This window comes from Loxodonta africana, chromosome 10 (genome assembly GCF_030014295.1).
Source record: "Loxodonta africana isolate mLoxAfr1 chromosome 10, mLoxAfr1.hap2, whole genome shotgun sequence".
In the NCBI taxonomy this organism is placed as follows: Eukaryota; Metazoa; Chordata; class Mammalia; order Proboscidea; family Elephantidae; genus Loxodonta; species Loxodonta africana.
The window spans coordinates 20,572,821-20,600,336 of record NC_087351.1 but is presented as its reverse complement, the minus strand read 5'-3'; the positions used below and the strand labels follow the sequence as shown (position 1 = coordinate 20,600,336).

The 27,516-nt window shown below is 35.8% G+C and overlaps 1 protein-coding gene across 2 annotated transcripts in view; it reads right to left on the bottom strand.

Annotated features, from left to right (window-relative positions):
* DPH6 (diphthamine biosynthesis 6) overlaps nucleotides 1-27,516 on the bottom strand; it is a 214,241-nt gene that overhangs the window by 175,268 nt on the left and 11,457 nt on the right. The window contains exons 3-4 of one of the 2 annotated variants that reach the window (XM_010598318.3): nucleotides 25,629-25,822; nucleotides 2,387-11,226 (exon numbers count right to left, since the gene is read on the bottom strand). In XM_010598318.3, coding sequence (XP_010596620.2) covers nucleotides 11,041-11,226; nucleotides 25,629-25,822 — 380 coding nt within the window. In that variant the 3' untranslated portion in view covers nucleotides 2,387-11,040. Of the gene's footprint in view, nucleotides 1-2,386; nucleotides 11,227-25,628; nucleotides 25,823-27,516 lie in introns of those variants that run through there. The other variant, XM_010598317.3, reaches the window with a different exon arrangement.

Sequence of the window (27,516 nt, the reverse complement as noted above, 5' to 3'; positions counted from 1 at the left end):
GTATTCTATAATTTGCATTAAAAGATACAAGTAAACATGGAAAGAGAGTTAATGGGATCAGCAACTAAAGGTAGTTACAATAATAAGGTGATGTGAAATTTTCTCCAAAGTCTAAGTAATCATTTAATAATAATCATAAAACAAGCATTAAGCATTATTTGTTTTATTCCTACAAACATACTATAATAGTACTAGGTCCAGTAACTAAATTAAAAATAGTAGGCTATAATTTTGTTTTTAATACTGTAACAGTAATCACCAACAAAGTTCTTGAGAAAGAAGGGAAGCATAAGAAATTTTCTAGATGATATTTAGTGGACCTAAAGTAATGGTCTACGCCCACAGTAATAATCTGTGGAGTTTGAAATATATCTAAGATATTACATGTTTGATATAAAAAAACATATGCCCAAAATGATTAATCAACTATGATTAATTCAATATTTTTATCATCATTTTTTTTACTTAGCCAATATTAGAAATCATTTCTAAACACTGCTTAACTTAACAAAGTCAATAGAAAATAAGTAAGCTGATATTCAGTAGCAGAATATCCTGTGGCTCGTTAGAAAACGGAACCTATTGAAAACAGATAAATCATAATTAACACTGTATCTCTAACTGTTGAAAGAGTAACACCTATGTGTCTATATCTGTGTCCGTGTCCATCCACAGTGTTTTTAGTACCAAAAAAAAAAAAAAAAATTTTTTTTTTTTTTTTTTAGTACACAGTATACTAAAATCGAGTTCACTTTGCAGCTGCTTATCTACCCAAAGTAGCCATATTAAGTCACTGGAAACCAGTTTCTCATGATCATAGGGAAAAATGACCCTATCTCTTACATTACCTGAGCTACCCTAAATCATGTCTCTTTCACTTTGCTCCAAAAATAAAATACAAAGATGGGCAGAATGCTACTTGTATTCACCAGCATATATTCACCAAATGTTATGAGTTATAAAAACAGAATTTCAAAGTTGAAGTTTCAGATATATTAAACAAAGATTTAGAATTTCAAAATATAAATAATAAACACATTAACAGGTATATTATTTATAGATATCGAAAAAGCAATATGTATCAATAGCTTTAATAGTAATTATATACTTTGATCCATTAATTCAATGCCTGAAAATCTACAGTAAGGAAATAATTTTTTAAAACGTAGACAATAATTTATGTACCCACATCAACATGCTATTATTTATAGTAAAAATTAGATTCAACCTAATTTACAAAATTAGGGAATCATTAAGGATATTATTATATAGCCACATGGTGGAATTTTAAGTAGCCATTAAATTATGTTCATGAAGAGGTTTTAATGGCAGAGAAAATGAGTATGTATGTGTGTGTGTGTGTACATACACACATGTGTATATGTAGTTGTGTGTGTCTTATGGGTATGTGTAGAAATACGTCAAAATGTTAACTCGAAATGTTAAACTTAAAATGAATTTTGAGTAAACTCATCATGCTTTTTAAACTTTTATGTACTTTCTTTAATTTAAAAAGCATAATTTTTTTTAAGTATCAAATGAAATTAAATGAGAATTCAGATGAAAAACAAAGCATGAAGCGCAGGGGTGAGGACCCTGCAAGGCTATAATTAAACCATTCTGCTGAGAAAGACACTGTGTGCTTCTGTAGGTGCACCAAAGACCGAGTCTCAGAGGAAACACACTCTTTCTTCAGACTGTCTGACAGGCAGAAGGTGGACAAAAAAAGCAGATAATTAAACATAAAAACAATATAGAATAAAATTTTAAAAAATGCAGTGAAGTCAGATCTAGAGATCTACTTTTTTTTTCTACTGAAAAAAAATTCTACTTAGAAAAGAATTTGACGAAGTCAAAGGGGAAACCATCTAACGCTGTTATTTAGCTACGAAAAGATATTAAAAAGTTGCAGTAAATAAATTAATAAAGTAAATGATAACAACATTTAGTTTTAGGAGGTTTATTCCAAGTCTCGGGCTGAACATCAGGAAAGACGTTACTACTATCAAGTCATATCAAAACAAAACTTATAGATCTTAATTCTATTTTCTACAAAGTTGACAGCAACAAAGACTGCTCTTTTCTTTTGCCAAACAGTTAAAACACATCTTTGAATTGTCAAGATAATAAATATTATACATTTAAATAGGTGTATAATTCACAAGCTATGTCTTTTTATAATACAATATTGTCATTACTATTTAATTACTAAGTTGAAACTTACATTTTCCCTTAACTTCTTATAAAAATCTTTTTTTTTCTGCTACAAATGCTTCATAATCATTTTCACAACATGTATATTTCAAATTATTTGATTGATCTATTAATTTCAAGTCAATAAATAGATGAGGTAAAGAGTACAAATCTTTATAGTCGCACTAAATCCATTATATAAAAAAAAAAAAAAAAACCCAGTGCCGAAACAGGAAATTCAGTAAACAGTCATGATTTTACACACAGTAGAGAGTCGGTAATTATCAGTTAACCATAAAGCAGACAGTATCAACATAAATTTGGCATTATATAACCATGTAAATTCCTCAGAGACTAGATTAGTTTTACTTATTACACAGCATTGTTCTGTCTACAATATACACAGTTAACAGTTTGAGAAGAAACCATATGCACAATTGTGTGAAGGAGAAGTCAAGGGCTCAAAGCTAAAGACAACTTATTTCTACATAAGTATTCTGGTAGTCATGATATTTCAAAAAGAAACATTTTCAGGTACTGTAAGAAATAAGGAGCCCTGACGGCACATTGGTTAAGAGCTGGGCTCCTAACCAAAAGGTTGGCAGTTCGAATCTACCAGCCACTCCTTAGAAAACCCACCAGGTAGTTCTACTCTGTCCTATAGGTCGCTATGAGTTGGAATCAACTCGACAGCAATGGATTTGTTTGTTTATTAATAATATGTGCTCTAGAACTCCATCTGAAAACAAGGTCCCTTGATAATAATCTAAAATCAATGTTTATAGAATTGTACCTAGTCTTTAACTGAATGTAGTCCATAACAGTCCTAAAGAGCATCTGGAATAACTGTGATGATGCTTCCATAAATAAGGGAGGTGTCTGGCTTTCCAAAGCAACTAATTCAAAATACGAAATAAATTCGTGTCCAAACCATGACTTCAGTATACGCTGAATTGGAAGTTTGATTTTATCTTAGTACTGAATCATACTTCACTTTGGCAAACACCTTTTCCAAGTACTGTGGTAGATGCAATGAAAAAACTATGTCAATATGTAATTAACTGTTCTCTGTTGGAGAAAACCAGGAGAGGGAAGCTTAACTAATCTCCAAGAAACCTAGAGATTTTAAGACTAAACTGATTAAGAAAAGACTTGATCAACTACTTCAAAGTATTAATCAAAAACCAAACCCACTGCCATCAAGTCCATTCCGACTCATAGCAACTCTATAGGATAGAGCAGAACCACCCTGTAGAGTTTCCGAGGAGCACCTGGTGGATTCAAAGTGGTGACCTCTTGGACAGTAGCTGCAGCTCTTAACCACTATGCCACCAGGGTTTCCAAAGTACAAGCTAAATCATGAATCATATGCATTAATTCCTAAAAGGGCACAGATTAAGCAATCCTGAATCTTCCTAGGAGAAATGCAGTCACACCGGCCAAGCAAAGAATAGACAACAAGTCATGGAGCAAAGAGGTAAACTATAAGGAATACGGAGCATTTTAAAAAGAGCAAAGAGTTAACCACAAGTATTAATTTTGATTAACATATAGCAGCAGCTTTCTCCCTTAAAACTTAAAACGCCAAGTCCTTGAGACAGGCACTGCGCCTTAATCATCTGCATCCCCAGCAGCTAGAAAAATGCCTAGGACGCAGCAAGGAAAAAAAAAAAAGATGCACGTTAACCTTCTATGACTCAATCAGCATGTGTAAGCATTATGAGTGATGGTTCTATATAGCACGTGACTTCTTATCTTTGTACCTCTTTCATTTATTATTTTATTGAAACTCAAAGTAAAAAGCTACATAGAATAAAATCGCCTTAAGAAGTTCTTCCTCATATTGTTCCCTCATAGAAGTTTTTCAAATCCTTTGTGATGTGCCCATTTTTTGCCTAAAAAGCTTTTCCAGGTAACAAGTTTTTAGTAGGTGATCATCGGAACAACCATTTAGGAAAACCGAACAATGGAAAATATTCAGTTAGTTCAAGCCTATACGAAGCTAAACCAAAGCCCCAGACAGACATATTGAAATGTGCAAACTTTCAGATCATTTTTACTGATGCCAAAGCAGCTGATATATGAAGCACAAAGAAGACGGACAGTCAAAGACAAAACAGGGAGCAGAGGCATTTCCACAACACGACACTGAAAACATGTAGGGGCAGGCCTAAATTCCCGAAGAATCGGATCTACGTGACAGAATCATGACAGAAAATAATCATCTTAAAAGTTAAATGCAAGCAAGTTCTGGGGTGGTGCAAATGGTTAAGGCCAGGCTGCTAACCCAATGGTTGGAGGTTTGAGTCTACCCAGAGGCACTTCAGAAGAAAGGCCTGGCAATTCCGAAAAATCTGTCATCAAAAACCCTGTGGAGTGCAGTTCTACCCTGACACATGTGGGATTGCCATGAAGCAGGGTCAACTCAACAGGAACCAGTTTGGTTTACTGCCCCAATGCAAGAGAAACTGTTGTACTTCGTGACAAATACTACTACTACTAACAACATAACAGTTAACATTTACTAACACTTCCCAAATGATCCATTTTACAACAGCCCGTTGATGAATTATCCCATTATAGCTCACAACAACCCTAGGTACTATTATTAACCCCACTTCACAAATATGAAATCCAAGGTGTAGAAAAGTCAACTAAACCAAGGTCATACAGCAAGCAAGTGATGGAGCCTAGAGTCCTAAGCCTAGAACACAGGCCAAGTCTGATTCCAAAGTCCTCATTTACCCCTTAGAGGCAAAAAAAAAAAAAAGAAAAAAGAATTTCTTGGTACCTACAATATTGGTTTTCTTAAAGATATTTAATAATGAAGATACCATCAGTTATTATCAAAGGAAAAAATTATATGCAGTGTAACAGGGGTTCTTAACCATTTTTTTTTGTGTGTGTGTGTGCCTCCAGACATCATACGGGCAGTATAATATTCCTCATCATACATCCAGCGATGGGCTGAGGGGGTGATATCCCTCCAGCTAATTCTGATATACCCCACGAAGTGGCTGCCTCACCTGGAGAATTCCACAGTCGTCCCTGGGTGATGCAAATGGTTAACGCGCTCACCTGCTAACCCAAAGCCTGGCAGTTCGAGTCCACCCAGAAACACTTCGGAAGGAAGGCCCGGAGATCTACTTCCAAAAAATCTGCCATTGAAAACTCTACGGAGCACAGCTCTACTCTGACCCACATGGGGTCACCACGACTCAAGCTCAACATGATTGCAACTGGTACACTGGTACCCACGTACACCGTTATTTGTAAACGATATTACTTGCGGTGCCAACCGAGTCTTGCATGTGGCTCCAAAAGAATTGTAAATAAAATGTATAGTCAAAGATTTTGCCACATTTTTCTCATGCAAGGCTCACGTAAAGAAAAAAGAAAACATATTTACATACATATCATCACTTATTTCAGTATCTGCTCATAATAAAAAAAAGTAAAATAATAAAAAATAAAATGCTATTTTTCCTCAGTTTTAATCTGCTTCATTCAGCAACAGTAATGATCTTATTTCATATTCTATCACTACAGAAAAATTTAAAGAATTTTTTTTGAGGACTGCTATAAAATTATCATTGACATTTTAATTAAAAAAAGATATGTATGTAGAATAAACAGGACATATCCTCTAACCGTCTGCAGCGGCTGCTCCGTGGCTTCTTTGTACAGTCTTGGTAAATTATGCAGGCTCTCACTAGACAGAGCAGCTGTAATTCACTGTCTTCAGTAATGCAATCTACATTTATCACTATTTTAATTAAGAGGATTCTTAATTTGCTACCTTCACTGCAAAGAAAAAAAATCTTATTCAACTTTTTTTTTCATAGACAGCATCTTGTCAGTCTTGTAAGCCAGAGTTTAATTTTAAGCATGTTTCTTATTGCAATGGTCATTATTTTTAAAAAGAATCACCATATTTGGTTTATTAAAACCTTGTTCATTTTCTTTCTATTGGCTTTAAGTCTTGGTTTCTTCTTTGTAATGATTAAAAATTAAGACAATTTCACAGTTCCCAATTTTTAACCTAGTGATATACTGAAAAGAACAGGTGGTTTATTATAACACTAAATTCCAGGTTACTTGAAACCAATATGAAACACAAATAAATACAAAAAAAAAACAATGCTTCACTGAAACTTGAGACAATTCAATTCAGAAGTTCCTTGTGCAAGATTATTCAAGATTGTTTTTATCATGGGGTCATTTGAAATGTCTAATTTTTAGCCAAATTCATCATTGTATAATACCTCAGCTTTTAAAGACAGTTCTTACAGACATGTTCTGAGTATTTTTTCATTCATTTCCTATTATTATTTGTAGCTGAAACAATTTCTGCTTGAGTTTTAAAAAGTAAATTCATAAATTCCATTGTAAGTATGCTTTATTTAAATGGCTCACTGGGAAAGAATTACAATAATATTACACTACCACATTAAAAAAAAAAAAAACCACATTAAAAAAAAAAAAATTAGGCATCTCAAATTCTATGTATCAGTAAGAGGGGAAAGCCTGATGTTGGAAGTATTCTGCATTCAGCACACACTAATTGAGCATTTTTTATGTGCTAGGTACAGACAGAACTAGGTGCTATGAAATCAAATCAAGACAAGGTCTCCGCAGTCAACAAAAGGCATGTATGTGTGTTTGTGTGCACTCACATATATACATACACAGTACAGCACTAAGTGGCTTTCAAACTTTTTTCCTTCAAAGGGGAAGGACTCTAGGCCATGGCCACTTTAGCTAGAAAAGCTCCCGTTTCATTTGTTCTACATGTCAGTCTTCTCTGTAGCTGGGTTGTGACAGCAAAGCCACTAACCTAGAGAGTATGAATATGAGCTCTAGACTACAACTGGGAACATTTTCCTAAGTATTCCCAGATACACTAATGGGGGGGGGGAGGCTCTTTTTTTTTTTTTTAAGTTTACTATTACTTTTCACAAAGCCCTGATGGCTCAGTGGTTAAGAGCTTGGCTGCTAATCAAAAGGTTGGCAGTTCTAATCCACCAGCTGCTCCTTGGAAAACCTCTGCGGCCCTTTTACTCTGTTCTACAGGGTCATTAAAAGAGGGAATCGACTCGATGGCAACGGGTTTGGGTTTGGGTTTGGTTTATTAGTTTTTGCATGTTTCCAACTACTGGTCCAATCTATGGCCTACTAAAATAAAACTTATAAACATGGCCTATTTGAGAAGTTCGGGGATGAGGCTGGCAGGGAGTTGAAAGTTAATGTACCTCTCACCTTGTCAGTCCACATCACCAAAATGCACGCCAGCTTTCAGATTCATATACATCACCACAAGGTACAAGATAGGTTACTTTTTTTCTTTCTTATCTTATTAAAGCACATTAGATGTGTTCTAGGTATATACTACAAGTTTCCCAATATAAAACAAAGCCACTGACCTTTACGCTGTAATGTTTAGAATAACAGTTACCATTTGAGCACCTCATCTACATTATTTCTAATCCTCACCAAAACCTCAGAAGATAAGCCATTCTTACTCCCATTTTATAGATAAGAAAGTAGGATCAGAGGTTAAGAGATGCTTTCAATATTAGTTAATTTGAGTAAAAATAGCTAGGATTTGGCCATGTTCTTTTTACTCAAATACTTTTAGAAGCAAAATAAAAAATTTTAGAAGCAAAATAATTTTTCTCTTCCTCTCGTATCGAAATACAATGTCTGCTTTTATTATCATTTAATAATTTCACATAGAGTTGTATTTTACAGTGAAATACTGAGCTGTCAACGTATATACACAAATAGGTAACTCAAAACGGAAGGCAGGGGAATGTAAAATTTAAATCAATGCTAATGCATGACAAATACTTTAGTCATTGTGTAACTCCCTTGGTTTGAATTCAAATAATGTCATACATAAAGCCTGGGTTACTCAATTCAGGAAGAAGGAAAAGTTCAGTTCCAGGGAGCCCACTCAGACTCTAATTAGATACAAAAAACAAGTACAAAGGAACTAAATTATTTCTGAACATACACCTATTGGAGCTCAACTTCAAAAAGATATTTCATGAAGAGACAGTACAGCTTGTAAGACTCCTATCTCAGATTACTCAGATGAATGTCTGATAAAACTTGAGATTTGCCACTGGGTTTTTTTTTAACAACAAGAGGTAACCAATAATCCTAAATGAAAATTCAGAATGGTCTTTTGTTCCCTTTGTTTAAAGTAAAGCCACTAGTGAAAAACAAGAATGTCTACTTAGGAAAAAGGGGTCGCTTGTCTGAGCAAAAAATAAATTTAAGTATCTGCTTCATACCTGAATATTCCAAACCATCAACATTTATCTACTGTTCACGAAAAGACTATAGAGGGCACTGCTGCATCAGCTTTGAAGCTTTACAATAGAAGCCTAGAGAAAGAAAATTGTCTATAATGTCTAATTTCTTTAAGGGGTCAAAGGCTGGAAATCTACTAAGCCTAATATGAGAGGGGAGGGAAAAAAAAAAATGTATGTTTTTCTAAAATAGGCCAGACTTCAATGGGGCAAAAAAAAACTTGACAAAAACAACTGTCACTATGAGAGCACAGCACTGCACACATTTGGCATTTCCCTTTGTGGTGCTTTAATGAAAAAGGTAACTAATCAGAGCACCTCCTTATCCATTGGAAACAGCACCCCACTGCAGACTCCTGCTCACAATCAATGGGAAAATGAATGTGGCACCTCATGCAATCCTTCCATAATTCCATCGAGGGAAAGAATGCAGTCTGTTTGCATACTTTTGTCTAAAAGGCCAGTTCCATTTGTCCCCTCTTTGGGTAAAATGACAGCTGCAAATCAATCACTCTCACAAGAGAGTAAAAACACTGCAAAAAACACAGATCAAAAATTGAAATCCTTCCCTTTTTTTTAAACACCGTTTTCTTTCACGTAAGAACTCAACGTCCAAGAAAAATAGGAGAAGCAAGTTTCTCCTCATAGATCTACATTTTATGCTATTGTGAAATAATTCCTCAACATAAAATAATCACATACGGTAATCCTCAAGAATTTCATGATTCCATATGGACAGCACTCAATGAAGCGTCCATATATTTTTCTATTTTCTTCCCATTATTCCTGTTATAATTCTTTGAAACCAAATTCAATTCACAACTACAGAAGCAGTTTTTTTTTCCTTTTAAATACACACGTTTGCAATGTTCCCGATAGATTGGTATTTAAAATATAAACCTTCTTATGACACTACCACTTAATTTTCCCACTTGTTTAGTCACCAAAAATGTCTAAGTTTTTCAGCACTACAAGTAATACAAAAGTCAAAAGGGAAATTTCATTACTTTACTTTTGGTAATTTAAAATAATGCCTTGAATTGCTGAACCTCTGAAGAAACACTGATATTGGCTAAGAGAATTATAACATCATTCCCCCGTCAACTAGAGATACTGTGTAAAATCAGAAAGGATATTCTATTAACTCACATCAAATCACAACACCACACCACACGTCAGCTAAATCAACATTAATACAGGTAACTAGCATTAGACTAAGGCCTCTAATAAAAACCAAGCCCACTGCCGTCGAGTCAATTCTGACTCATAGCGAACCTGTAATGAGAACCCCCAAACTCCCTGGAGAAACGATATGCAACTCATTTGCCACTTTCAAACTTCTAGAGAGATTAGCGCCTTCTCTGAAATCAAAGCGCAGAACTGTGAAAGTGCTAAAAATTCTTCAATAATATGTCAACCTACTCATAAATCCAAAGAAGGGAAGGGGCTTTGGATGGTATGTAGATTTCGTTTTATTACTAAAGCACCCGTTTAACAAGTTATTTTCAGCCAATAAAAGTCAAAAATAAAGCACTGTTGAAGTGACTAGCCCTAACTCTAAGGCTTTAACTTATTAACTTAACCAAAATGCTACTTGAGTATTGCTCCCTTAAATTATTAATTTATGAGTTTTGCTGAGTCTCCTCCTGAGGCAAGGCAGTTTGTAGGTACGTTGAACGCATGTAAATAAGCAGAAAGCTTTTATAATGGTCTAATAACACACTAAACATAATAAAACGAGCCTTTTTAATGAACGTTGAACACATAGTCCTATGAACCAAGTTTATATAAATGGACTATATAATTTAAAGAATCTGTAAGACCCGCCAGGAAGCAAACGCACGAATTCAGAAAAATTAAACACAAGCCTATTGCTTTTCATTGATCTTACAAAATGTTTACAACAGAATCAAAGTACTGCTGTGACTATGAAGAGTATGTCACATGCAATTTTGAGGAAATCTAAGACAGAATGGTATGAACTGTGAGAAAATTTACTTGAAATATTGGTTTTCATCGGCCACGAGGATGACTGCCAAAAAAAAAAAAAAAAACCAGGTAATGTCTTAATAGTCAGGATATTTAACTCAATAAAAATATTTTAGTTTTATTATCATAGAAAGAAACATAGCATATTAAAATCAATTTTAGTTAACTCTAATTCATGCAAAGCTTGATTGTGAGCAATCGCTGCTAAGAGGAACGTAGGGTTGTTGATTCACATACCAGCATTTTATTTAAGTACATTGGATAATAGCAGCACTCCTGAAGGAGTGTAAAAAGCAAAGTGATTAGCAGTCATTACTGTTAATTAGTGCTCACATTACATTCCTTGGGATGAATCTCCTTTAAGCTGAATACGTGGAAAGTTTATTTTTGAAGGTTTGCCAAGCCTTGCCTAGGTAAGTATTGGAATAAGCCGTCACCTACCAGTAAGCAAAATAAAAAACAGGGACAAATCAGCATCCAATTAGTACGTCTAAGTTTTTAAACAGGAAAAGGGCTGAGGGGAATGAGCAAAACTGGAAACTCATACTTCACATTCTGCAATCTCACTGATAAAAGGAGGAAATGTGTGTTTATCAAACTTGCTGCGAGTGCACAGTTCACTGGGAGTCCTGTAAACAATTGCCTGGCTGCCCACTTCCAAAGGCATGTGAAAATCTTGGAGATTCAGAGCATCGTATTCAGCAAGCAAGGTCACTCTAGTGATGCCCTGGAAACGGGAAATTAGGAAAACGTGGCAATCAGAGGTTTAGGCTGACCAGAAAAAGCCCTGAGGCCGGCTTACCATCTTTCACCACCAGCCAGGCTGTCTCTGCTTATTCAGTATTAACACAACAGGACTGAAAGCGAATGAAAATAACTCCACACACCTAACTAGGACATTGGCCTTCTTGTTTAGAAAATGATAGGCATTTGTCAGGGGGGAAAAAAAAACCCTCCCAAACACAGCTTTCAAGAACCAGCTCTGAAAGAAAAACAGGCCCCTCCTGAACCTTCAGAAAGGACCTGGGGAACGGCTGACATCCTGTTGATTATCAGGTTTCCTTTCCCCCTGTTCCATTCTGTGCATTTTTAAAAGGAGGCCAAAACTTCAACACATAAAATACAAAGAGCAGCAAACCGAAACTGCCTTTTGCCAAGTACCAAAAACTGAGCCTTTCTCCTCCTCATACAGGACTCGAACCCCACCTTCACCCTCCTCTCAAAAAAGCTTCAAATGCAGTACACGCTCATTATAAAAAAAATAAAACGTGCAAACATCATAAAACCCCCTTAATACTTCCCACATAAAGACTTAACATATATTCTTCAGAGATTGTTCTATACACATATTTATACAGATACATTTTACCAAAAATGTACTAGTACAGAACATGGTGTATTTCCTTCTCTTAATTATATATATATATATATATGTTTCTGCAGCTTCATTTTTGATGTTATACAGTATTTCACTGTCTGGACACGCCATAATTTAGTCTGCAAATCAATTCTCAATCTCTGAGTGCATCTTCAATTATTTCCTTAGGATAAATTCCCCAAAATGAAATCACTTAATAAAGAGTTCATATATCTTACCGTCTGATGAATACTACCAAATTATGCTCCCGAAAGGCTGAAGCAATTTACAAGGCTCCTGGCAGCTCATAAGGGTACCCGTTTCTCCAAAACCAAGCATTATTATTTCCTAGTGCTGCCAAAGTGAAAGCTGCATTTTCAGATTAGTGAAACCCAAAAAAACCTTTGCCATCGAGTGGATTCCGACTCAGAGCGACCCATTTTTTTTGGACATTGGAATTTCTCTGTGAAATGCCTGTTCATCTCCTTAACTCATTTCTCTATTTGAAGGCATACTTTCAAACATCCAGAAAATAGTAAGGGATTCCCTATTGAAAGCAGGAAACCCTGGTGGCGTAGTGGTTAAGCGCTATGGCTGCTAAAAAAGGGTAGGCAGTTCGAATCCACCAGGCGCTCCTTGGAAACTCTATGGGGCAGTTCTACTCTGTCCTATAGGGTCGCTATGAGTTGGAATCAACTTGACGGCACTGGGTTTGGTTTGGTTTGGTTTGGTTATTGAAAGCCACCTTAGGGGGACCACTAATTAGAGATTGTTTTAAAGAGGAAATTATAACTTTATGGACATCCAAAGACCCTTGTTAGGATTGGTAACTTTACATGAGCCTATTTTAGAACATATTATATTAGAGGACTCCCCACCCCCAATCCACCCAAAAAAGAAAATTAAAAATCTGAACTGGTATTGCAAATATTATCTCACTGAAGCTACCTTTGTTTTTTATAGACAGAAAACCTGTAATACTAAGCTGCCATCATCAGCAATGTTTTTTTTTGTTGTTGTTGTTGTTGTTTATATTTTTCTGTTATTCCAGGGAACTATATCTAATTTGAACAGATTTTTTAAAAATTCAAATTGCTTTATAGCTATTTTGATAAATCAAGAAAGGGAACTGTAACTATGGATGATGGAAAAGTTTCTCCTGCTATCACTTTAGATCAAGGTCTTAATTAAAATGTGTTATTCTTGAGAAAAGTACTAAGTGTGTGAAAAAATGAAAAATGCCTTCCCTCCAAAAAACCAATTCAATTTAGGGCCTCTTCTCAGGGAAGCTAGAAACTGACAAGATAGCCAAATGTACTAATTCACTTTCAGAAATAGGCTTATATTAGAATATAATGTCAAACTGCAGATTTTCTTTTCTTTTTCAAACAAACCATGGTTAAAATCTTACAAAATAACACAGTGCTTCGCAGTCTATGTTAAAGCCCGCTTTTGAAAATTTCCAAACCCTCAAAAGACCAAAACTTTTGTAAAATATAATAAAAACAAATTGCAGTAGAAGTGAAATTTTTAAAATACTAGAAAATACAAGGCCAAAATTCTATTATTAGATTCAACAGATGTAAAATTACTCTTTCAAATGACTACAAAAGGTTCGAAATGCTTATTTTTCATTTCTACATACGTGTGTGTGTATATCCATGTATGTATCTCACCTTGGATGAGTAACAAACACTTCATGGGCTAGCACCTGCCCCTAGACCACACTTTGAGTAGCAACGATCTAAAATTATTCTGGGGACTCTGAAACTAGCTGAGATCAAACACAGATCACTAATTCCTGACTCAATAACCCCACCTTCCCTTATTAAACCATATACCTGCCTCTCTGTCTCACTGCCAGTTCACACGCCTTACTGATTTATATATGTACTACAGATACATTCTTATATTGCAATATCTGCAGTAATTAACACAAATGCAATGCTGGGAGGCAGTAAATGTTGTGATTAAAAGTACATGCTCTGGCACTTTCTAGCTGTTTAACTTTGGACATGCTACTTACCCTATCTGTATCTGTTTACTTATCTGCAAAACAGGGATAATAAGCCAGGGCTGATGTAAGGATAACTTAGAACATACACGTAAAGAGCTCAGAACAGTGCCTGGCAGATACCAAAAAAAAAAAAAAATCAAACCTATTGACACTGAGTTGATTCCAACTCGTGGCAGCCTTGTCGGATGGAGTAGAATTGACCCATAAGGTTTCCAAGGCTGTAAGTCTTTACCAAAACTGACTGCCATATTTTTCTCCTGGTGGTTTCAAACCACCGACTTTTCTGTTAGCAGCTGAGTGCTTAATCAATGTGCTACCATGGCTCCTACCAGGCAGATAAAAACAAAACAAAAAAAACCCAAAGCTGATGATGTTGAGTCAATTCCGACTCAGCGACTCTATAGGACAGAGTAGAACTGCCCCACAGGGTTTCTAAGGGGCAGCTCATAGATTCGAACTGCCGACCTTTTGGTTAGTGGCAGGAGCTCTTAACTACTGTGTCACCAGGGCACCAGATAGTGCTGCATAAATAATAGCAATTATAATTACAATAAGGTGAAAAAAATCAAAACTCTGAGTTTTCTAACAACTATTACAAAGAGGAAACTAAAATCAGTTGCATAATTTACAGTGCCCATACAATAAAAACTCGCCAATAGCTAAGGTAAGGCAAAACCATTACAAATACTGAGTCCTGAGAAAAATACCACCCTTGGATCCTCACAACTTGGACTGTGTGATATGGTAAGAATCCTCAGCAGCAACCCAACAGCCAATATGTAACACATCCATTTGGAGCACCTCTCACGGGTCAGGCTGGGGGCGAGCAAGAGTTAGCAGTGTGTCCACAGTGGAGAAACACACAGGGCCTGCCTTCAAGAGATTTATAAACTAAAACAGAGGATATATTATATATGCCGATAATTACATAAAACAAGGCATAATAGAAAAAAAAAAAAATAGAATATAACTACCCAAAAAAGGTACCAAATGCAAAAGAAATTCAAAAAAGAACACTGGAAAAAAAAAAAAGAACACTACACTTGAGGAAATCAGAAGGAATGCCTCTCACATCCCTATCCACTGCTCCTTCAACCAGTCAGAGCACGCACTGGTCCCCTAGCCTGTTGCCCCTTCGCTGGCTCTCATCACTTCTGACCTGAAATTTTAAGATGCCACCTTACACGCTACTCTTTGACATCTTGATTTCTCCCTTGAGATATGCACGGCATTCTCATCTGCTCGCAGGTAAAGCCTCCATGTGACTCTTCACTCTCTGGAAGCCCGAGAAGCCCCTCTCACTTCATAGCACATAACGTACCACCTATTCCAACTTCAGAGGACAACTGATTCTTCACTTGGGTAGCCATGAACACCCACAGGCTACAAAGCTTTTTGAAACTGATCGTTAGAGCAGAAGTTCTACTCTGAAAATATACTAAAAATTTGGACCTCTCCAAAAAATTTACATACACAAAAATTTGCATAAAATTTCAAAGAGTTCCCACACTTCACTCCAGGCTAAGAAGTCCTGTCTTAAAGAATTGCATGATCCTATGCTGTGAAGTCTCATTCTCATTAGCTTCCTATGGTCAAGTGCAAGCTATATGAGCACTCAAAATCTGTGACCAGAGCTTGGGTGACGGTTAAGAACACCACAAAAATGACTGTGACACCAACAGAAATGTTTAAAGGAGCTAAACTGTGGGAGGCACAAAAGGGAAGACTATGGGTTTTTATCAAACGATGATGCTCTCTCTCCACACCAGCTCCCTGCAAAATCACCACCTAAGAAAGAGTCCATGAGGGCCTTTCTCAAAATAGACCATAGGCCATTTCGACGGATCTAAAATCAGTCCTCTAGTAGGCAGCAAATAATTCCGCACAAGGAAGGGACTCCAATGTCTGATAAATAGTTCCTGCCTCTGGTGGTCTGTCAATGTACCATCATAGATATCTGCGTGGATCAATATTAGCTGAATTTTGTCAAGGTCAGATAGGTCTAACTTTGCTCAGTAAGTTTGATACAACAGCTGCTTGTTGAGCACCCACTGTGTACAAGTACACAAAGTGACCGCACAGCTCCAGCACTGTGAATGCTTTAATACATACGGTGTAACTGCTGGTATTGCCAGTTAATTGCTTTTACACACAGGAGCGTGCATACTTGCCCTGTCTACTGTCTCTGGACAGTCAAGGGGTTGTCTCTTTTTTTTTTTTTTAACTTTTAATTTTTTACATAGTCTTTGAAAAGTCTACATTCTCTCCACTCAATTCACCTAACTCTCAAATGGAAGACCTTGCTTGGAGACTTTTACAAATAAGTTAATAGAAAATACACTACTTAGATTTTAAAGATAAACATAGAGTTAAATCATAGGAAGAAAGCAAAAATAATCTTTAATGAAATGAAAACATCTATTAACCAGAATCTTTGTCATCTTTGGTTCTTTATTTTCTATTGAACTGTGCCTCAATTTACCCATGTAAAAAATTAGATTAAAAAAAAAATTAATTCCACATGCCATTTGGAAGAGTGAATTACCTGACTGAAAGAGTTTTAAAGTCTGGAGAAGGCCAAAAATTATAAGCAACAAATCTAGAAGGATAATTTCAGCCCAATATATAATATAAATTTGCCGCCATTAAAACCTCTTTCACGATTTGAATGATTACCGTTTTTTCTCTTTTCTGCGTTAACTACTAATAAAGGCAAGAGGAATTACACTCATCTCAATGCCCACTAGCAGCTACTACTCAATATTAATATGATAATGGAAATTTATATGCAATGAAAAAAATGACATTAAATTTGCTGGATTATTTTGGAAGCTGAGGAATAGAGGAGGAGAAGACCTAAGAATCGCATAAGCATAATAGGCTAAGGAAAACTTTTTAAAAAACCTAATTTACAAAGCATCTTTCTTTCTAGAAACCAAAAGAAGCTCTTATGTATCTACTCATTCATTCTCAAAACAGATGAATAAGACAAAAGGGTAGATATATACACATTTTACAGATAGAATAACTGGGTTCTAGAGAAGTACAAAACAAGGACTGTTACATAAGGAAAAAAAAAGAATGAAAGACACTCCTTGCCCCTCAACATACTTATAATCTTTAAACAAAGAAAAGCATACAAGATTAACACAAAAGCACAGTAACTAAACATACTGTGAAAAGCCAAATGAATCAATGATAAGCTAAGAAGATTTTTGAAGGAGAGAGAAATGTGATTGATCTGTACCTTAGAGAGATTAACCTGTTAGGAATTTGAGGGATAAATCAGAGGGTGAGACACTGGAGGGAGACCATAAGGAGGATATAAGGGGTCAATTAATTTACAGGTCTAAAGCCAGGCTCAATCTGATGTCACGCCCAAAAGGCTACAGAACCTATTAAGACATCATACTTTGCTTGATTTACCAGTAAATAATTTTTCAGTATAATTATAATAATAATTCAAATTGCATCTTCATGCACTATCATGTTAAAACACATTAATATCATGTATTTTGCTTTCTATGAATCCATGCTATTTTTTATTTAGAGTCAAAAAACAAGGATAAAATATTTTAGTTGATGTGTATTCCATAAAACTTCATGAAGAAGATGCTAAATGTTCAACTGAAAGGGCCACCAGGACCAAAATTTGTAAGAGTTAATCTTGATTAAATGAAGCCAGATTGATACAATGCATCTTCTATAACACCTTATACCAGATTAAAGAGATGACAAAGATAACCAAAATTTGTAAGAGTTAATCTTGATTAAATGAAGCCAGATTGATACGATGCATCTTCTATAACACCTTATACCAGATTAAAGAGATGACAAAGATAGGATGCTGTAAAATCGAGGATCATTATATCTGCAATATATATTTAACATAATTCACTTTGACTACCAATATTGCCCATGGAGAACTGAATAAATATTAGCCATGGAACCAACAGTTTTCAAGGCAACTTATATATACTCCCTGTCCCTGTTTATGTATATACTATCATCAAGCCCCAACAATCTACTTTTTCAATGTCCCTTCTTCACCTTCCCCACTGCTACTCCCTCAGTTTAGGTCCTCATGAACTTTCAGCTAGCCCAGTATCTTAGCTTTCAAATTGAACTCATCACCAGGGCAATACTTTTCCAATCCATTTCTTGCATTACCACTGGTTCAATCTGATGACCTTGAAGTTCCCTTCCAACTCTACAATTCCATCACTCCTGTTGTAAAATCCTTTAAGGCAGTGGCTTTCAAATTGGTTTGGCCACAGAACTTGCTTAAAAGTAAGAAATATATACATACACAGTATACACGTAACATATTGTGCGTGAAACACACATTTCATAATTACCCTTATTGTATACAATGCACTTTGCAAAATTTTCTTATTCTAGTCTTTCATTAAAAAAAAAAAAAAAAAAACTGGTTGTGACCCATTAAGCCGACATTGGAAGATTCCACTTTAGGGACTCTCCACCACGTAAAACTTAAAACACTCTCTTTTCTGGCATCAGTCAACCTTTCCAGATATATTTCCCACCACTATTTCTGAAACTCTAAGTTCTAGCCAAATTGAATTGCTGACAATTTCCCTAATGTATCTATGATTTCCGGTTTCCACGACTTTAGCTAGCTCTGCCTTTAATTGGCAATTCCTTAGCCATTCTACCTCTGTCAAAATCCAACCAACCTTAAAAAATGATATAAAATGTAATTTCCCCCATAAGGCCTCTCCTGATCCCCCAACACAAGGGGACTCTTTCCTCCTGAATTCCCATAGCCCTTTAATTGTACGCTCTGATGGCAACTGTTCCTCTATACCTCAGTTTCTTCGTGTATGTGTCTCATCTCCTCAGGGTCCATAACAGCAGAGACTATGTTCTCATACTCCTTTTTACTCTCCAGTACTGGTATATTACAAGTGTTCCATAAGTGTTTGATAAATGAAAGAAAAAAGAAAAATCTCTAAAGGGCAGCAGGGTGGATTAAAGTTAATAGGAAAAGTCAAGGTCAACTAAGACATCTTTTTGATTCGCTCAATTTTTTCTCACTTCAGCACATCACAGAACAAACTCCTATCAAATCATCTCTTACCGATTAAAAAAATCCTCCAGATATGTACTGCTAGTATCATCACTTTTTGTGGATATCTTATGATTTAGGCATTACAAATCTACCAATTGATGATGTATCCAATTTAAAAGGGAAAGTCGATGCACAGAGAACATTTCAGTATCTATCATATATCAGCACCGTGCTGTGTGAGCAATTGCTGTATTTTGTGTGGGCACCCACAAAGTCCTGTACTCAAAAAATGAATAATTTTGTAAGACTGACAATAAAGGAATACATTAATTCATATTTGCCAGTCTTGGTGACATGCTCTCAGTCATGTAGTAGAGAATATAGCAAAGACAAGGTAAACTACAGGTCTAGAAATAAGGTAAAAAGCTGTAGGATAAAAACATATACCTGGCATCTTAAGCAATACAAGTCTAGAGAGAAGCATCTAAGAAAGGCTTCCTAGAAAATAATGGTAGCATAGTCAGAAAAAAACAAAAAAGTCACAAACACCAGGGGTTGAAAAGCATAAAGAAAAATAAAACATGAAATTTGAAAGAGAAGTCAAATTTATCTAACACACTTTGAAATATACAGACTAGATGATAAGAACCTATTGTGTGTAGAAAAAAGGAATACAAGGATATAAAAGTCAGTTGCTAAATCGATAGAGATGCACTGAATCAGGGAAAAGATAAACAGAAAAAAGTACATATGTGCATGTCTAACAAGCACACACAATCATTGATACCAAGTGGAGAAAGTTCAAGGTTGAGAAGAAAGAATGGCAGCTTTGCTACAACGAGGGAATCATGTTTTCTAGGGTTTTGGGGGGAATCTATAGATGATACTTTGGACATGTGATAAGTTTAGGAACTGCAATAATTGACAAGTATGGCCCAGCATTTTATTTCCGGACTGATCTTCCATCATGTGCTTCACCATACACGTCTGACTCAATCATCTGCAAGGGCCACAGTTGACAAAAAAAAAAAAAAAAAACAGCCTCAATAAACCACACCTGGGACCGAAAACAACACTTCTATGTTCCAATTCTAACTCTTCATGTTTGGAGTCCAGAATCAACACTAGAAAAGCATTGCTTATGCCAAGGGGCCAGGTTTAATGGCCAAAATCTTGGGAACTGACAAGGCTTGAGGCAAGCTGTGCGGTGCTGAACAGCCAGGAGCAATCTGTACAGGGCGATGCACCTGTTTAATTAGCATTATGTCTGGGTCCTTCCTTCAAATCTTAAGACCATTATGAATGTTTCTCCCACTACAAACCCCCTGCATCTGCCTCAGAGTCCCCCAGCAATCTAGTCCTGAGGGTCCCACTATCCGGACCTGAAGTGAAAAGATATCCACAAGGTAATTTTTCACCACAATAAGCCAGTTTTCTAGAATGTGGATACCAAAAATTTGAAAAGTACCTGTTCTGCATTTTTATGAAACAATCAGCTGGAAATTGACCTTAGGACACTTTGCGGCTACACTGCCAAATATGATAAAACCCACTGCTGCTGAGTCAATTCCAACTTATAGTGACCCTACAGAACAGAGTAGAACTCCTTATGGAGTCTCCTAGGCTATAATCTTTATGGAAGCAGACTGCCGTATCTTTCTCCTGCAGAGTGGCTGGTGGGTTCAAACTGCTGACCTCTCAGTTAGCAGCTGAGTGCCTAACCACTGTACCACCAAATAGGATTTCTTATTTTGAAAAGTTTTACTATAATGCCCATTCCATTTAAGCTTCTAAATGGAAAAACAAAATTAATTTATCAATGGTTTTACAGCATATTTTATAATAATTTCTATGTGTGGTTCTAAATTGGACTAAGCTAATTTGTTCAACAAACTTTTAAGAGCCATCTATATACCATCTCTGCTAGGCACTAGGGACAAAAAATGATCAGCACTGAGCACATCTTTGAGGGTCTCACAGTTTAGCAAGAGAGACAACCATACAGAGGTCTAGACAAACCGCTAAGACAGACTTAGGAAAAACGTGAATTAGAATAGGTTTCACAGAAGGGTGTGAAGTGAGAAGAAGCTCTTCTAAAAAACAGAGTGATGACGCTATAGAAAAGCACAGACAAGACATGTGGAGCAATCTCCTAGAAACCTAATTAGTTGATTATAATTTGAACCCAGAGCTTTCTGTGGAAACGACGGCCTCAGGCTGGTAGAACTGCAAGGGCCTCATCTTAAAGCACCTTGCGTGCCGGGCTGAGGTGTGTGAACTTTATCGTAATAATGAATTCTGTGAGTATTCATACAGATTTGTGGACAATGTGACAGACACCGTGATGGTGCACAGGGCAATACTGAAAGTAAACTAATTAGGAGACTCCTACACAGTACAGATGACAAAACACTAACAGTGGGAATGAGGTCAGATGGTCAGATTTCGGAAGACATAGAAGTATTATCAGTAGGACCTAGAGATCTAATGGTGGTGGCTGGGGTGAGGAGGGGAGGGTTGATAAAAAAAAAGAAAGTCTAGTACTGAGACTCAGGTCTTGACGTAGGTGACAGGGTAAACGATGATGCTATAATCAAGAGAGAAATAGAGGAAATAGAACAAATTTGGGTAGAAAGACAGTGAATAAGTTTTGAACTTGTTGAGTTTACCATGCCTATAGGATTTTTTTTTTTTAATAGGATAAACCCTGGTGGCACAGCGGTTTAGAGGTCAGCTGCTAACCAAAAGGTCGGCAGTTCGAAACCACCAGGTGCTCCTTGGAAACCCTATGGGGCAGTTCTGCTCTGTCCTATAGGGTTGATATGAGTTTGAATTGACTTGAAGGCAAAGGGTTTGGTTTTTTGTTTTTTTTTGGTTTGGTTTGGTTTGGTAGGCTATTAAGGTGAAGAAATAATAAGCAACTTAATATAAAGGGTACCATCATTGCTGTAGTCTCTATGGCCAACTATTTTTAAAAGAAAATAGGAGGAAAGTGAGGAAAGGATAGGAAGGAAGAGAGGAAAAGAAGGAGGAAAGAGTAGAAGGGTTGAAAAGGTTAGGTTAGGTTGGCTAGGTAGAGCTCAGAGGACAGGTTTAGTCTGGAGATTTAAATTTGGAGCACAACATCATGTAAGTAGAGATCCAGTGAGTATTATGACAATAACCCAAAGGTTGTACAGAATAAAACAACTAGTGAGAGTTCTAAGGTTCTCCGTCAGAGAGAGAGAAGATAAAACAATCATTTATATCCCCCTGTACAGAAAGAGTAAGAGTTTATTTTCTGCCAACCAGCCATCATCTTGGGCTTCATTCTATTTTGACCAGTTTAAGTTAACATAACCAACCCTCATCCAATCACCATGGCCAGGGGAATACCATTTTGTGACTGGCTTTCACCTGCATTACATGCTCATTCCTGAATCATCAATGAGGCAGAGAGGACAGGAATATGCCGCTACTTTAAAAAAAAAAAAAAATTTTTTTTTTTTTTCCTGTAGGGAGTTGTGGAAGGGATGCAGAGGAAGCAACTCGCGGTGTCCAGTGCAACACCCCTGTAACATTTCCGTACCCAAGAATAAGGGTATAATCAGAAAAATATGTAGAGAGGGAAAATCAGTCACTTTTTAAAAAAAGGACAAAACTTGCATTAGAATCAAACTTTTCATCAATAAAATGCAAGGAGCATAGAGTAATGCCTCCAAGGAGTTGAGGAAAAATGACTTTCGACCTAAAATTTTAAATCCAACCAATATATCAATCAAATGTGAGGGCAAAAGAGAAACATTTTCAAAATATAAGGTTTTGCAATTACCCTCTCTAAGGAAGTTTCTTAAAGATGGATTCCACTGAGATGGGTGAGTGAAGAAAGAGGAGGACTTCAGCTACAATAAGCAGTAGCTCCAACCCAGTGGAGAATGAAAGAATATGCGGATCCTGAAATATATTTTATATAGAGATATGGTGCTTTTATACATACTTCATTAAATATTTTATTACCTATGTGACTAAAAAAACATAAGCAGAATTCGAACGTTACTATACTTTCAGGAAATAATACAGGTTATATATTTGCCAAATTAATCCAGATGAGAACCAAAACGTTATTTTAAAGAAATTCCAAAGAAAAAAAGAAAGCTTAGCTATATGAACACTAGATATTTTGCAAACAGCTTGAGATATGTTTTTCTAGTTTGCATAGTAACCAGTAATCTATGAGACATATAGAGTTATTATATTCCTATTAGTTTCTATGACTTCTACAAGACAACAGATTTGTAACTCTGTAAGTTCTTGCAAATTTTTCCTATTTTTTCACTAATTAGTAAATTATTTGCAAAAAGGAACATCTCTTAGTCAAAAATTAGCTCTAATATTTGAAGGAAAAAAAGAGCTACAAAAACAAAAGACTGACTGACGTGCAAAAGTCACAAAACTGCGACCTGCTATAAATAAATGTTTAAAAAGAAAATGAATCTAAATGCTTTCAGTAGTCCATTAATATTCAAAAGATTTTAAAAAATGCAGTTCTATCATTTTCTCAGAAAGAATGAGACAAACTTGAAGAATTATAGCTCTTCTAGATTCGTTTTTTCCCATAATTACTCAATTATTCATTAGAATATGTAAGTCCTCTATTGGACTCTCTGTACCAGTGTTTCATAAAGGAATTTAACTATAAAAGCCTGGTTATATAATCTCTTCCATAAAAGCAGTATATTTCCGATATTTATGTCTTTAAAATATCCTATAGTGAAATTAATATTTCTACACAGGAAAAGAAGGACCTATTTAGTCCCAGACAACTTGATAACATCTCTTTCAACTATAGTTATAATTATCATGTACGAACTTCCAAAGCAGAAGTTGTCAAGATTTAACATTAGCATTAATTTATGTCATAACTGACGGCTACTATAAAGATAATGGCGAGGCATCCATTTCTCCAAAGACAGCATGGATTGAAAGGGAAATTTCTTCTTAATTACTACTAATCTGACCATTTTTAATTAAATTGATTAGTAATTTATTATCTTTCCCTTTCTTGGAAGGCTGTTATTATCACAGAGCTTCTCCAAAGTTATCAAGTTTGAGATTTTTCAGCAACTCAATTACTTCTAGTGTAAATCCTACCAATTTTGTAATATGGTGTCTGTTAAAATCTTAATACCCAGTTTCTTTGTACTGTGAAAAAGAAAATTTGAAAACCCAGGCTTTGCACTCAATATTTGATCCATCAAAGTGAACACTATCAAGGTCTTAGCTACATCCTTCTGAAAAGAGTACTATTAACAAGCTGTACTCTTTCATGCCTTCCCCTTTGTTTGATAATCTAAAGAATTGTTATTAGCATGTATCTTCCCAGGAGGAAGAAACCAGGCACTTATGATTTCCTTCAAAACCACCTACCTCTTATGCTATCCATAACTAAACAGTAAATTATAGAACTCAAGGTGTTTTCTGTCAGGGTGTTTTTTTTTTTTTTAATTTTTATTGTGCTTTAAGTGAAAGTTTACAGATCAAGTTAGTCTCCCATACAAGAATTTATATATACCTTGCAATATACTCCTAGTTGCTCTCCCTCTAATGAGATAGCACACTCCTTCTCTCCACTCCTATCAGTTTTTTTTTAAAGTACAAAGAAGAAATAAAACTGTTCTGACATACAAAATAAGAAATATTTTAATCAAGCAAATTTAAAAGAATTCAAATGCTTCATATGTTACTCGAATAAAAATCCTTAATTGATATTAAACTTTGATCAGCACTAAAGAGTAGCACTGAAGTAGCTTTTTGGGGACTTGCAAATTTTCATGATATGGGTTCATGATGTAACTTCTGAAAAGGCTCAAGTTCACTAAGAGTAAGAAAATAAAAAGTAACATCACTTGGTAGAAGTAGAGGCAGAAATTTTCTTTCATGTATGAAAAATGTTAAGACTCCTAGAAATATTGGTTTACATTCCCCGTTTTATCAGATAAAAATTCTTTTTTAAGAAGAGGAATACTTAACTGTATTCTAATAGTTGGTTATCAACGAGAATGAAAAGGTAACTGCTTAATATAAATCATCTCTATTAATTAGCATTCACTGAGCATATTACCCATATAAAAGCTCCACACTTTCTCTCCTAAATTTTCTGTTGAGGGAAACTTGCAATGAGTGCACAATGGCTGCCAAACTCTAACACGTAAGTGATTTAAGCAAGGCACAGTCCTCTCATTCTTGACCACCACATACAGCACCACCCCGGCAGCCACCCCTGCCATCAAACAATCACCTTCACTCTGCTTTATTCTTCCTCATTAACAGTCTTCACCACCAAGCATGTCATCTGTTTTCTTACTGTTTGTCTCCTCCCACTAGAAAGTAAGCTCCCTCCGAACTGTTCACTGCCCAATCTCCAGTTCCTAGCACTCTACGCCAACCACATAGCAGGTATTCAAAAAGTATTTGTTGGAACAGTGATTCAATGACCATCAGCTCCAATATCCTAAAGAAAACAAAAACTTAAATATTATATGAGAATACTGAAAGCCAAAAAACTGTACCAAAAGTCTTATTTATTTTACATACCATTTAATATAAAGTCAAACTAACAGTCTTCTCTGTCTAAAAATAAACAAAATATCCTTTCAAAGAATAGTCAGACTACTAACAGAAATTATTTATTACTCTATGTTTCCCACATTAAATTCAGAAGATACAGTTAGTCACTCTGCATACCTTAACAAGTTTCAAAAGCTCATAGAGATCTTCAACCTCATCGCCTTCACATTTGGTGTACTCTCGTTCAGTATTCACACTCCTTCCTTTTATGGTTCGGCGATAGAGGGGAAGAGCCATGGCTTCTGCATACAAGTCAATGGCATGATGACCCACTGTCTGATACATGTAGCTATCCAGTTCATCTGACCCAACTGCAACAATTAAAACAGAAATAATCAGCAAAACAGAGTGAAAAAGACAGTGGATTTGAAAGCTGATCTAGGTTTTACTGCCTGGACGGCAGTCAGCACACAACTTAAAGCTTTTTATACTATGTCTTTCTGCATTTATGGAGTGAAATAAAATATAAGAGTTGCATATTTGTCCATAGTTACATGCAGTTCATATCAGCTCTACTTATCTCTACCACTAATTACAAATACAATTATAATTTTTTAAAAACTGTACACAATGGACTTTTAAAAAAGCAAAAGTATCCAATAAATTTTGATTCGTTTATTCAATTAAAGACTTTATCATTGTTGTTAGTTGTCATCAAGTTAATTCCAACTCATGGCAACCCCATGTGTGCAGAGTAGAATTGCCCCATAGAGTTTTCAAGGCTGTGACCTTTTGGAAACAGATCACCAGTCCTGTCTTTCGAGGTGCCTCTGGATGGGTTCAAACTGCTGACTTTTCAGCTGCTGGTTGAGCACTTTACTACACATAAATGTACTTTCAGATCATTCAAGGTTATTCATGAAGTCATCTACACTTGTAGAAAGAACGTTTTTTAATTAAATATCTACTCATTTAATAAGTGACAAATACTTGTAGGAAGAAAATTTAGATGCTCTTAACATATTTTATATTCAGTACTTCAACAAAACCTTGTTGCTGGTGGCTACTGAGTCAATTCTGACTCATGGCGACCCCACGTATGTCAGATTAGACCTGCACCCCAAACGTTTTGGTCTGGTAATTCCACTTTTTAGAAATAAAAGCACGAATAAAGATTATTTACAAAGATATTCATCATAGCATTAGTTTAATAGCTTTAAAATTATAGTACAGTCACATTATAAAACACTATGAAGCCAATGATATAATTTTGAAGAGCATTTTCTAAAGTGCGTTCTAAAGAATATAAATCCCTTTAGATATTAATAGGTATGAGACGAAAAAAGGATTCTATGGGCAAATAGTTTTTTAACACATGGAGATAAACGATGTTAAATAGGTGTCTTTGCTACACGTCTTCCTATGGTAAGATTCTAAAGATGCTCCAATAAGGGGTAGAGTATGAAAGCTCAAATTTATCTATCCACAGACCACTTTTTCTTCCTGCAGTACCTTTCCTAGGAATTGTGCTCCAAAGAAAGACATAAGAAATGCTACTGCAAAATAATACTTAATGACGTGGAAAGATGCTCACATTATATTATTAAGTTAAAAAAGAAAAAAAGGGTTACAAAGCAATGTATTTGAAATATATGTATGTACGCATGCATATACACAAAACAGGTCTAGTCTTTCCAATAAATGTAAATATTCCTACCAAAAGGGATGATGGAATGATAGCCTAAGGGCCCCCTCAACAATCTAAACCACCACTGGCTACCTTCACATTCTCACACGCAAGGTTTTTGAACCTAACACATCAGACTAGCTTCCATGTACTCACATTATGTTCACATCAGACTAGCTTCCATGTACTCACATTATGTTCACATCAGACTAGCTTCCATGTACTCACATTATGTTCACATCAGACTAGCTTCCATGTACTCACATTATGTTCACAAATCTGTCTACCTCTGTTCCAGTGGGAAGTAGAGTCATTTCAATCAGCAATCAGTCACTTCTCACTAAGGTTCACTTTACCAATCAATTCATCATTAACAAA